The sequence below is a fragment of the Protomyctophum bolini genome, assembly GCF_963924005.1.
Source record: "Protomyctophum bolini genome assembly, chromosome: 3".
Taxonomy (NCBI): Eukaryota; Metazoa; Chordata; class Actinopteri; order Myctophiformes; family Myctophidae; genus Protomyctophum; species Protomyctophum bolini.
Genome location: NC_137864.1, coordinates 51,768,233 through 51,780,745, shown reverse-complemented (window position 1 = coordinate 51,780,745; position 12,513 = coordinate 51,768,233). Strand labels below are relative to the sequence as shown.

General features: G+C 44.3%; 1 protein-coding gene across 1 annotated transcript in view; it reads left to right on the top strand.

Moving 5' to 3' along the window:
• The window catches only part of nomo (nodal modulator), a 57,663-nt gene that overhangs the window by 44,156 nt on the left and 994 nt on the right, over nucleotides 1-12,513 (top strand). Inside the window, exons 24-31 of the mRNA XM_080759675.1 lie at nucleotides 922-1,049; nucleotides 1,637-1,778; nucleotides 3,119-3,202; nucleotides 4,545-4,655; nucleotides 5,342-5,443; nucleotides 10,448-10,567; nucleotides 10,713-10,805; nucleotides 11,805-12,513. The exon at nucleotides 11,805-12,513 is cut by the window's right edge and continues 994 nt beyond it. Coding sequence (XP_080615801.1) covers nucleotides 922-1,049; nucleotides 1,637-1,778; nucleotides 3,119-3,202; nucleotides 4,545-4,655; nucleotides 5,342-5,443; nucleotides 10,448-10,567; nucleotides 10,713-10,805; nucleotides 11,805-11,972 — 948 coding nt within the window. The 3' untranslated portion in view covers nucleotides 11,973-12,513. The remainder of the gene's footprint in view (nucleotides 1-921; nucleotides 1,050-1,636; nucleotides 1,779-3,118; nucleotides 3,203-4,544; nucleotides 4,656-5,341; nucleotides 5,444-10,447; nucleotides 10,568-10,712; nucleotides 10,806-11,804) is intronic.

Sequence of the window (12,513 nt, the reverse complement as noted above, 5' to 3'; positions counted from 1 at the left end):
TCAGTTACTATTTTAACCCTCTGTGTTCCAGAGTCCTGGTCAGTTCTATTTTAACCCTCTGTGTTCCAGAGTCCCGGTCAGTTACTATTTTAACCCTGTGTGTTCCAGAGTCCTGGTCAGTTACTATTTTAACCCTCTGTGTTCCAGAGTCCTGGTCAGTACTATTTTAACCCTCTGTGTTCCAGAGTCCTGGTCAGTTATATTTTAACCCTCTGTGTTCCAGAGTCCTGGTCAGTTACTATTTTAACCCTCTGTGTTCCAGAGTCCTGGTCAGTTACTATTTTAACCCTCTGTGTTCCAGAGTCCTGGTCAGTTACTATTTTAACCCTCTGTGTTCCAGAGTCCTGGTCAGTTACTATTTTAACCCTCTGTGTTCCAGAGTCCTGGTCAGTTACTATTTTAACCCTCTGTGTTCCAGAGTCCTGGTCAGTTACTATTTTAACCCTCTGTGTTCCAGAGTCCTGGTCAGTTACTATTTTAACCCTCTGTGTTCCAGAGTCCTGGTCAGTTACTATTTTAACCCTCTGTGTTCCAGAGTCCTGGTCAGTTACTATTTTAACCCTCTGTGTTCCAGAGTCCTGGTCAGTTCTATTTTAACCCTCTGTGTTCCAGAGTCCTGGTCAGTTACTATTTTAACCCTCTGTGTTCCAGAGTCCTGGTCAGTTCTATTTTAACCCTCTGTGTTCCAGAGTCCTGGTCAGTTACTATTTTAACCCTCTGTGTTCCAGAGTCCTGGTCAGTTATATTTTAACCCTCTGTGTTCCAGAGTCCTGGTCAGTTCTATTTTAACCCTCTGTGTTCCAGAGTCCTGGTCAGTTACTATTTTAACCCTCTGTGTTCCAGAGTCCTGGTCAGTTACTATTTTAACCCTCTGTGTTCCAGAGTCCTGGTCAGTTACTATTTTAACCCTCTGTGTTCCAGAGTCCTGGTCAGTTCTATTTCAAACCCATGATGAAGGAGTTCCGCTTCGAGCCGGCGTCCCAGATGATCACGGTGGAGGAGGGCCAGAACCTGAGCATCGACATCACGGGCATAAAGACCGCTTACAGGTGTTAGCATTAGCATCTCTCACAGTCACATACACACTGACTGCATACAGGTGTTAGCATCATCATTAGCATCTCTCACAGTCACACACATACTGACTGCATACAGGTGTTAGCATCATCATTAGCATCTCTCACAGCCACACACACACTGACTGCATACAGGTGTTAGCATCATCATTAGCATCTCTCACAGTCACACACATACTGACTGCATACAGGTGTTAGCATCATCATTAGCATCTCTCACAGTCACACACATACTGACTGCATACAGGTGTTAGCATCATCATTAGCATCTCTCACAGCCACACACACACTGACTGCATACAGGTGTTAGCATCATCATTAGCATCTCTCACAGTCACACAGACTGCATACAGGTGTTAGCATCATCATTAGCATCCCTCACAGTCACACAGATCCATATCCAGTATTCCCCTGTCCACATGACCCAAGCAGACAGTCTCATTGTCCCCCTGTGTTCTGTGTCCCCCCATGCAGAGACAGTCTCATTGTCCCCCTGTGTTCTGTGTCCCCCATGCAGAGACAGTCTCATTGTCCCCCTGTGTTCTGTGTCCCCCGTGCAGCTGCTATGGCGCCGTGCTGTCCCTGAGCGGAGACGCAGAGAGGGACGTGGCGGTGGAGGCCCTGGGACAGACGGACTGTAGTCACTACAGTGAGGACACTGTGACGGACGAGGAGGGACGCTTCAGACTGAGGGGACTACTGGTAAGGAGAGCAGTCTCTGTGGGTGGGTGGGTGGGGGTCCCTGGGACAGACGGACTGTGGGTGGGTGGGTGGGTGGGGGTCCCTGGGACAGACTGTAGTCACTACAGTGAGGACACGGTGACAAACGAGGACGGGCGCTTCAGGCTGAGGGGGCTACTGGTAAGGAGGAGTCTCTGTGGGCCAAGGAAGCCAATGGCTTATTTCCGTTGGGGTCCTTCATATTAAATTTGTCTGAACATTTAATGACATAACAACAAATATACAGTATGAGTAAGACGACGCCCTGAGGGCGAGAAGCGAGCACACATCCTCCTGGGTGACGGCAGACTGCTGGGCGAATGAATTCTGTACTGGCCATATATGGAGCTTGAGTGTACACTGTACAGGTCAGATCAACATATTATGGAATGTCAGAACAGGGCAGCTCCATATATGGAGATCTAAGGGTGGCTGTGTCTTGAGTTTACAGGGTTTAAATTATATTTAAACTATTTAAACTGGCCTGTTGAGAACTCTAGTTTTCGCCGGCTGCCGGGCGTGGCTGCACTAATAACTTTGGGGCCCGTCTAGAGTTTAAATGGATGGGTATCAGTCAAAAGGGAGACATCGAAGAGGAAGGATGGATGGGGAAGGATCAACATATGGAATGTCTGAACAGGTCGGTTCCATGCAGATGGAGGCGTGATGTCACTAGGCGTGACCAGAGGTGTGACGTACACGAAAATGCAGGTTTTCATAATAAATGCGACCTACAGTAGGTAACATCAAGGTTAGAAATCCAAATAAATAATTTGTGCGGTAAAGGAGGGACTTTGAACTTTGAATTGCAGCCGCCCGTAAGTGCTCTTTGAGAGCGCTTTTGAAGAATAGGGATTCACATTCCTTTACGACCGTTTGGTAGGGTGTTTAGGGCATTTAACCCCTTGTTTGTGCCAAATCTGTGTTGAACGTGATTTGTGGAGCTCCCTCTGGTGGTGTGATTGTGGACGGCGTTGACTATTAGGAAGTAGTTTTACGTGGTACACAGTAAAAAAATACTCTGCTAATTAATCTAGCTATTAATTTAGCCTGTAGTATATAGGTAGTACTGTACTGTACTGTAGCCTGTTGTATATAGGTAGAAAAAGATGCTTACGACCCGTCTTGAAGTTGATGAATGTGTTCTGCATGCAGTCAAAGTGCACACTGTAACATTCATAATGTCTTTCACCTCTAAATTACACACTGTAACATTCATAATGTCTTTCACCTCTAAATTACACACTGTAACATTCATAATGTCTTTCACCTCTAAATTACACACTGTAACATTTATAATGTCTTTCACCTCTAAATTACAGCCTGGCTGCAAGTATCTGATCCAGCTGAGGGCTGAGGGGAACGACCACATAGAAAGAGCCTTGCCCCAGCACCGGGCTATTGAGGTGAGAACTACAAAACTACCATTAAACTACAATGACCATAATGCCCCGGCACAGGGCTATCGAGGTGAGAACTACAGAACTACCATTGAACTACAGTGACCATAATGCCCCGGCACAGGGCTATTGAGGTGAGAACTACAAAACTACCATTAAACTACAATGACTATAATGCCCCAGCACAGGGCTATCGAGCATCGCAGTCCCTCCCCCTTTCAGAACAACGAGTGGCCCAGGAAATGAATCCCAATGCATTTCTCTCATAGGCATTTCTTAAAGTATTTATTTACGCCGCGGACAAAGCCAACTTGGATCGTGACAAATCATGACAATGAACACAGTGTTTTGGGCCGATCAAATAATTTATAAGAAGAAAAACAAAACAAATAGGTCTCCTGCCTTTATTTTCTTCGCATACATACATATCGTATGGCTGTTAAAATGTATCCTTACACCCCTGGTAACTACCATTAAACTACTAACAACAACACAGCCATGCAGAATGACATGACAGCTCTGAGGTGATGAAAGCTCGCCATCCATTGCTAAACTATGTGGATTGACTTTTGGACAATGGCTGTTTTGCGGCGGGGTTTAAGGAAAGGCTAATTAGCATTTAAACGTGTGTCAAATGGGCTTCACGTCAAACGGGAACAGCCATTAAATCTGGGTCAAAGGGTCCCAGTGGAGAAGAGGAACTGCGTTAACCCATTCTGGGCGGGAACCCCCTTTTGGTGTTTTAAAGCATTATGTTATACTTTAGCTATTGAAAAATAGCAGATCTACTACAAGCTCATAGCGTATGTCTGCTATTTTTGAAAAATCGTGACGATGTGGCACAAATCTTTGAATATAAGTTTCTTTCAGAGTGAACATTTTTCATTCATTCATTCATCTTTGCTTCTGGGGGGGGGGGGGTCCCTGGAACAACATATTTTCAGATGGGGGTCCGCGGCCAAATACAGATAATGCTGGGGGTCCTTGACGTGAAAAAGGTTGAGAACCGACTGAAAACTGCCTGGAATTTAGAAGGCATTTGTAGAATCGTCTTCAGGTCTAAATGGGTTAAGTTGGATTGAATAGAATGTAACTTTATTTTTTTGTAACAATGTGTGAGTAGGATAAAGAAGCAAAGCCTCTAATCTCGTTGGCAAGTTTGAAAATTACACAATGTCTCTTAATTATGTTCTGCTCACTCCGCCTGACCTGTTCATAGTGTTATCCACAGCAGTCAATGTGACTCTCTCTCTGTCTCTCTCTGTCTGTCTCTCTCTCTCTGTCTCTGTCTGTCTGTCTGTCTGTCCTCTGTTGTCTCTCTCTCTGTGACCTTCACCCTGACCTCCAGGTGGACAGCAGGGACATTGAGGGGGTGAACATCATCGCCTTCCGTCAGATCAATCAGTTTGACCTCAGCGGGAACGTCATCACCTCTCCGGAACACCTGCCCACGCTGTCGGTACGCCCATGTGTCTCTCTCTCTCTCTCTCTCTCTCTCTCTCTCTTCTCTCTCTCCCACAAAAAACATGCAGTAATTCTGGTCTCTAAACTGCCTCCCCCTGGCCAGCCGGGGCACCTGATGGAGGGGAAAGGAACTGGTTGGAATAACGTGTTCCTTCCACGCGCTCTACGTCCAACCAGGGAAACTCCCCCCTGTCAGGTGTAAAGGAGCGACTTGGACACTCAGGCATGAAGGAAGCATGAGTTCAAGTCCGTTGCTCTCCCCTTGTCCCCCATATATGGGGACTAGGTTGGTCTCCCCTTGTCCCCCATATATGGGGACTAGGTTGGTCTCCCCTTGTCCCCCATATATGGGGACTAGGTTGGTCTCCCCTTGTCCCCCATATATGGGGACTAGGTTGCTCTCCCCTTGTCCCCCATATATGGGGACTAGGTTGGTCTCCCCTTGTCCCCCATATATTGGGACTAGGTTGGTGGAGGGTGTGTAGAGCCCAGGATCACATTAGATGATTGACACAGTGGTGAAAAATGGGTTACAAAATCGTGGGATAAAAATGTGACCTTTGACCTTTTCCTTTCCTACCTCCAGGTGAAGCTGTGTAAGACCTTTGACCTGTGACCTCTTCCTCCTTCCAGGTGAAGCTGTGTAAGACCTTTGACCTGTGACCTCTTCCTTTCCTCCAGGTGAAGCTGTGTAAGAGTGACAACCTGGACAACCCCATCAACAGCGTGTCCCTCGGACAGTCTCTGTTCTTCCACTTCCCTCCTCTGGACCGCGACGGAGAGGTAGGTTCTATCAGAACCACTGATACAGAAACACAGGTTTAGAACCACTGATACAGAAACACAGGTTTAGAACCACTGATACAGAAACACAGGTTTAGAAGAACCACTGATACAGAAACACAGGTTTAGAAGAACCACTGATACAGAAACACAGGTTTAGAAGAACCACTGATACAGAAACACAGGTTTAGAAGAACCACTGATACAGAAACACAGGTTTAGAAGAACCACTGATACAGAAACACAGGTTTAGAAGAACCACTGATACAGAAACACAAGTTTAGAAGAACCACTGATACAGAAACACAGGTTTAGAACCACTGATACAGAAACACAGGTTTAGAAGAACCACTGATACAGAAACACAGGTTTAGAAGAACCACTGATACAGAAACACAGGTTTAGAAGAACCACTGATACAGAAACACAGGTTTAGAAGAACCACTGATACAGAAACACAGGTTTAGAAGAACCACTGATACAGAAATACAGGTTTAGAACCACTGATACAGAAACACAGGTTTAGAAGAACCACTGATACAGAAACACAGGTTTAGAAGAACCACTGATACAGAAACACAGGATTAGAACCACTGATACAGAACCACAGGTTTAGAACCACTGATGCAGAACCACAGGTTTAGAACCACTGATACAGAACCACAGGATTAGAACCACTGATACAGAACCACAGGTTTAGAAGAACCACTGATACAGAAACACAGGTTTAGAAGAACCACTGATACAGAAACACAGGTTTAGAAGAACCACTGATACAGAAACACAGGTTTAGAAGAACCACTGATACAGAAACACAGGTTTAGAAGAACCACTGATACAGAAACACAGGTTTAGAAGAACCACTGATACAGAAACACAGGTTTAGAAGAACCACTGATACAGAAACACAGGTTTAGAACCACTGATACAGAAACACAGGTTTAGAACCACTGATACAGAAACACAGGTTTAGAAGAACCACTGATACAGAAACACAGGTTTAGAACCACTGATACAGAAACACAGGTTTAGAACCACTGATACAGAAACACAGGTTTAGAAGAACCACTGATACAGAAACACAGGTTTAGAACCACTGATACAGAAACACAGGTTTAGAACCACTGATACAGAAACACAGGTTTAGAAGAACCACTGATACAGAAACACAGGTTTAGAACCACTGATACAGAACCACAGGTTTAGAAGAACCACTGATACAGAAACACAGGTTTAGAAGAACCACTGATACAGAAACACAGGTTTAGAAGAACCACTGATACAGAAACACAGGTTTAGAAGAACCACTGATACAGAAACACAGGTTTAGAACCACTGATACAGAAACACAGGTTTAGAACCACTGATACAGAAACACAGGTTTAGAACCACTGATACAGAAACACAGGTTTAGAAGAACCACTGATACAGAAACACAGGTTTAGAAGAACCACTGATACAGAAACACAGGTTTAGAAGAACCACTGATACAGAAACACAGGTTTAGAAGAACCACTGATACAGAAACACAGGTTTAGAAGAACCACTGATACAGAAACACAGGTTTAGAAGAACCACTGATACAGAAACACAGGTTTAGAACCACTGATACAGAAACACAGGTTTAGAAGAACCACTGATACAGAAACACAGGTTTAGAAGAACCACTGATACAGAAACACAGGTTTAGAAGAACCACTGATACAGAAACACAGGTTTAGAAGAACCACTGATACAGAAATACAGGTTTAGAACCACTGATACAGAAACACAGGTTTAGAAGAACCACTGATACAGAAACACAGGTTTAGAAGAACCACTGATACAGAAACACAGGATTAGAACCACTGATACAGAACCACAGGTTTAGAACCACTGATGCAGAACCACAGGTTTAGAACCACTGATACAGAACCACAGGATTAGAACCACTGATACAGAACCACAGGTTTAGAAGAACCACTGATACAGAAACACAGGTTTAGAAGAACCACTGATACAGAAACACAGGTTTAGAAGAACCACTGATACAGAAACACAGGTTTAGAAGAACCACTGATACAGAAACACAGGTTTAGAAGAACCACTGATACAGAAACACAGGTTTAGAAGAACCACTGATACAGAAACACAGGTTTAGAAGAACCACTGATACAGAAACACAGGTTTAGAAGAACCACTGATACAGAAACACAGGTTTAGAACCACTGATACAGAAACACAGGTTTAGAACCACTGATACAGAAACACAGGTTTAGAAGAACCACTGATACAGAAACACAGGTTTAGAACCACTGATACAGAAACACAGGTTTAGAACCACTGATACAGAAACACAGGTTTAGAAGAACCACTGATACAGAAACACAGGTTTAGAACCACTGATACAGAAACACAGGTTTAGAACCACTGATACAGAAACACAGGTTTAGAAGAACCACTGATACAGAAACACAGGTTTAGAACCACTGATACAGAACCACAGGTTTAGAAGAACCACTGATACAGAAACACAGGTTTAGAAGAACCACTGATACAGAAACACAGGTTTAGAAGAACCACTGATACAGAAACACAGGTTTAGAAGAACCACTGATACAGAAACACAGGTTTAGAACCACTGATACAGAAACACAGGTTTAGAACCACTGATACAGAAACACAGGTTTAGAACCACTGATACAGAAACACAGGTTTAGAAGAACCACTGATACAGAAACACAGGTTTAGAAGAACCACTGATACAGAAACACAGGTTTAGAAGAACCACTGATACAGAAACACAGGTTTAGAAGAACCACTGATACAGAAACACAGGTTTAGAAGAACCACTGATACAGAAACACAGGTTTAGAAGAACCACTGATACAGAAACACAGGTTTAGAACCACTGATACAGAAACACAGGTTTAGAAGAACCACTGATACAGAAACACAGGTTTAGAAGAACCACTGATACAGAAACACAGGTTTAGAAGAACCACTGATACAGAAACACAGGTTTAGAAGAACCACTGATACAGAAATACAGGTTTAGAACCACTGATACAGAAACACAGGTTTAGAAGAACCACTGATACAGAAACACAGGTTTAGAAGAACCACTGATACAGAAACACAGGATTAGAACCACTGATACAGAACCACAGGTTTAGAACCACTGATGCAGAACCACAGGTTTAGAACCACTGATACAGAACCACAGGATTAGAACCACTGATACAGAACCACAGGTTTAGAAGAACCACTGATACAGAAACACAGGTTTAGAAGAACCACTGATACAGAAACACAGGTTTAGAAGAACCACTGATACAGAAACACAGGTTTAGAAGAACCACTGATACAGAAACACAGGTTTAGAAGAACCACTGATACAGAAACACAGGTTTAGAAGAACCACTGATACAGAAACACAGGTTTAGAAGAACCACTGATACAGAAACACAGGTTTAGAAGAACCACTGATACAGAAACACAGGTTTAGAACCACTGATACAGAAACACAGGTTTAGAACCACTGATACAGAAACACAGGTTTAGAAGAACCACTGATACAGAAACACAGGTTTAGAACCACTGATACAGAAACACAGGTTTAGAACCACTGATACAGAAACACAGGTTTAGAAGAACCACTGATACAGAAACACAGGTTTAGAACCACTGATACAGAAACACAGGTTTAGAACCACTGATACAGAAACACAGGTTTAGAAGAACCACTGATACAGAAACACAGGTTTAGAACCACTGATACAGAACCACAGGTTTAGAAGAACCACTGATACAGAAACACAGGTTTAGAAGAACCACTGATACAGAAACACAGGTTTAGAAGAACCACTGATACAGAAACACAGGTTTAGAAGAACCACTGATACAGAAACACAGGTTTAGAACCACTGATACAGAAACACAGGTTTAGAACCACTGATACAGAAACACAGGTTTAGAACCACTGATACAGAAACACAGGTTTAGAAGAACCACTGATACAGAAACACAGGTTTAGAAGAACCACTGATACAGAAACACAGGTTTAGAAGAACCACTGATACAGAAACACAGGTTTAGAAGAACCACTGATACAGAAACACAGGTTTAGAAGAACCACTGATACAGAAACACAGGTTTAGAAGAACCACTGATACAGAAACACAGGTTTAGAACCACTGATACAGAAACACAGGTTTAGAAGAACCACTGATACAGAAACACAGGTTTAGAAGAACCACTGATACAGAAACACAGGTTTAGAAGAACCACTGATACAGAAACACAGGTTTAGAAGAACCACTGATACAGAAACACAGGTTTAGAAGAACCACTGATACAGAAACACAGGTTTAGAACCACTGATACAGAAACACAGGTTTAGAAGAACCACTGATACAGAAACACAGGTTTAGAACCACTGATACAGAAACACAGGTTTAGAAGAACCACTGATACAGAAACACAGGTTTAGAAGAACCACTGATACAGAAACACAGGTTTAGAAGAACCACTGATACAGAAACAGGTTTAGAACCACTGATACAGAAACACAGGTTTAGAAGAACCACTGATACAGAAACACAGGTTTAGAAGAACCACTGATACAGAAACACAGGTTTAGAAGAACCACTGATACAGAACCACAGGTTTAGAAGAACCACTGATACAGAAACACAGGTTTAGAAGAACCACTGATACAGAAACACAGGTTTAGAACCACTGATACAGAAACACGGGTTTAGAAGAACCACTGATACAGAACCACTGATACAGAAACACAGGTTTAGAACCACTGATACAGAACCACTGATACAGAAACACAGGTTTAGAAGAACCACTGATACAGAAACACAGGTTTAGAACCACTGATACAGAAACACAGGTTAAGAAGACATTCAGTAGAACCTGGTCCCAACGTGTCCTCTCTCTCTCTCTCTCTCTCTCTCTCTCTCTCTCTCTCTCTCTCTCTCTCTCTCTCTCTCTCTCTCTCTCTCTCCCCCCCAGAGCTACGTGCTGATGCTCTACTCCACCCTCCCCCGCTCCCAGTACGACTACGCCCTGCCTCAGGTCACCTTCACCTCCTCGGGCTACCACAAGCACGTGACCTTGACCTTCAACCCCAACGTAAGTACCGCCACAAGCACGTGACCTTGACCTTCAACCCCAACGTAAGTACTGTAGAGTATCAGATCCAGATACTACCTCCGTGCCGAAAGTTTAGTCTCAGTCCAGCCCTGCGTTGACCAGACCGCTCCCCTCTCTGTTTCAGCGTAAAGTGCCTGACCAGGACGTCGCCCAGGGCTCCTACATCGCTCTGCCTCTCACCCTGCTGCTGCTGCTGGCTGCCTACAACCATGAGAAGGTACTTTTTACACCATTTAGGGTACAAATACAACCATGAGAAGGTACTAGACTACACTCTACATCTACACTGTTTAATAATACCAGTAGTAGTAGTTTATTTGTGTAGAACCTTTCATGACATGAAATGTCGCACAAAGTGCTTTACAGAGCAATGGAGGAAAACAAGAAAAGCTAAGGCATAGAACAACATTAAAATAACCGGATCGCTGATTATTTATTTATTTTTTGCTTGGCCTTCTTCAGCGATCCTATAGGCCGGTTCCGCGCATCCGTAGAGTCGTTCCCTTCTTGTATACAGTCGGACTAAAACGCTGAATAATTGTAAATCTACATGGAGCTCTCCATGGTTTGGATAAAACACGCCATGTTCGGACGGACGGAGGTCTTTGCTGATTATCCTGTGATCCCGATTGGAACATTGCATCGCTTTCTAGAGCACAAGGACGGCTTCATTTTTAGCTCGCTATAGCATTGACGCTAATTATTTAGCATCTTAAGATGGCCGCCCAAGCCAGATGTGTATCCAGCGTGCAAACACACTAAAACGAAGTATACATCCGGGTCGGCAGTTGTAGTGTTGGCTATTGCGGCCACCAGGTGGCAGTCAACTTGTTAACTCGAGTAAGGGCCGATTCATACTCCTATTTTAGAGCCGAATAAAAGTCGATTCGGCGCTGTAGAGCCTACAATTTGAGGTTCGGGGGGGGCGGGTACCGTCCTAAAGTCGTGTCTTCGGTGCTACTGAAAGTTTCTGACGAGCCGAAATCATTTCGAATCGGCCCTAACTCGGGTTCTGTAGTCAAAGTGTTAAAAAAAATATGACAGAATATTGTGTATCGTATCGTGGTGCTTGACACAAACTATGGCGATATTATATATGTTTCCATATCGCCCACCCCTCCTTGGCCCCTCCCCCCCCCACCCCTCCTTGGCCCCTCTCCCCCCCCCCCCCCTCCTTGGCCCCTCCCCCCCCCCCCCTCCTTGGCCCCTCCCCCAGGTGTTCCCCTTGCTCCTGCAGCTCCTGAACCGCCTCCAGGGGGTCAGAAACATGGCGGCCCAGAGCGGCGGCGGCGGCGGTGGCGGTGGCGGGGGCGGGGGGGAGAGCAGCCTCCTGGACGAGGTGAAGCGCCAGGCCGTCCGGAGGCAGAAGGCCCGACGCACATGAATGAGGCACCCGTTGGTTTGGCCCGGCCGTCGGGAGGCACAAGGGCCAGGCGGCGCATACATGAGGCCCTGTTGTTGGTTTGGTTTGGGACACTTCTTCAGATCAACCCCCCAACCCACAACAACTATAGATGGAAGTGCACTAGTAGTTTGAAGCTGCAGCCATAATGGAGATAGTTTCCCTTTCTGTAGAGCCGTGGTTTATCATATCCAGGATCCATTGTTTTATTCAGCATTTGAGCCACGGAACCTTTTCCATTTGACCTGATTTTTTGCCTCTCGAGACCCAAAACTAAAGAATATTTTGTTATATTTTGTCGTTGATTAAGATGTCGTCCACAAGTCCATGCTGTATTGAATGATGTTGGTACCATTAGGAGAGATGACAGGCAATCGTTAAAAAAAAAACCTCTGATTTGTGTAGACTTAAATGAAGTAGAATATTTATTAATGATAATTTAAAACTCTGGAGAGCGTAAAATGGATTTACACGTTCTCCAGAGTTTAAGATCTAATAAAGGGTCCATTTGGTTACCATCTGG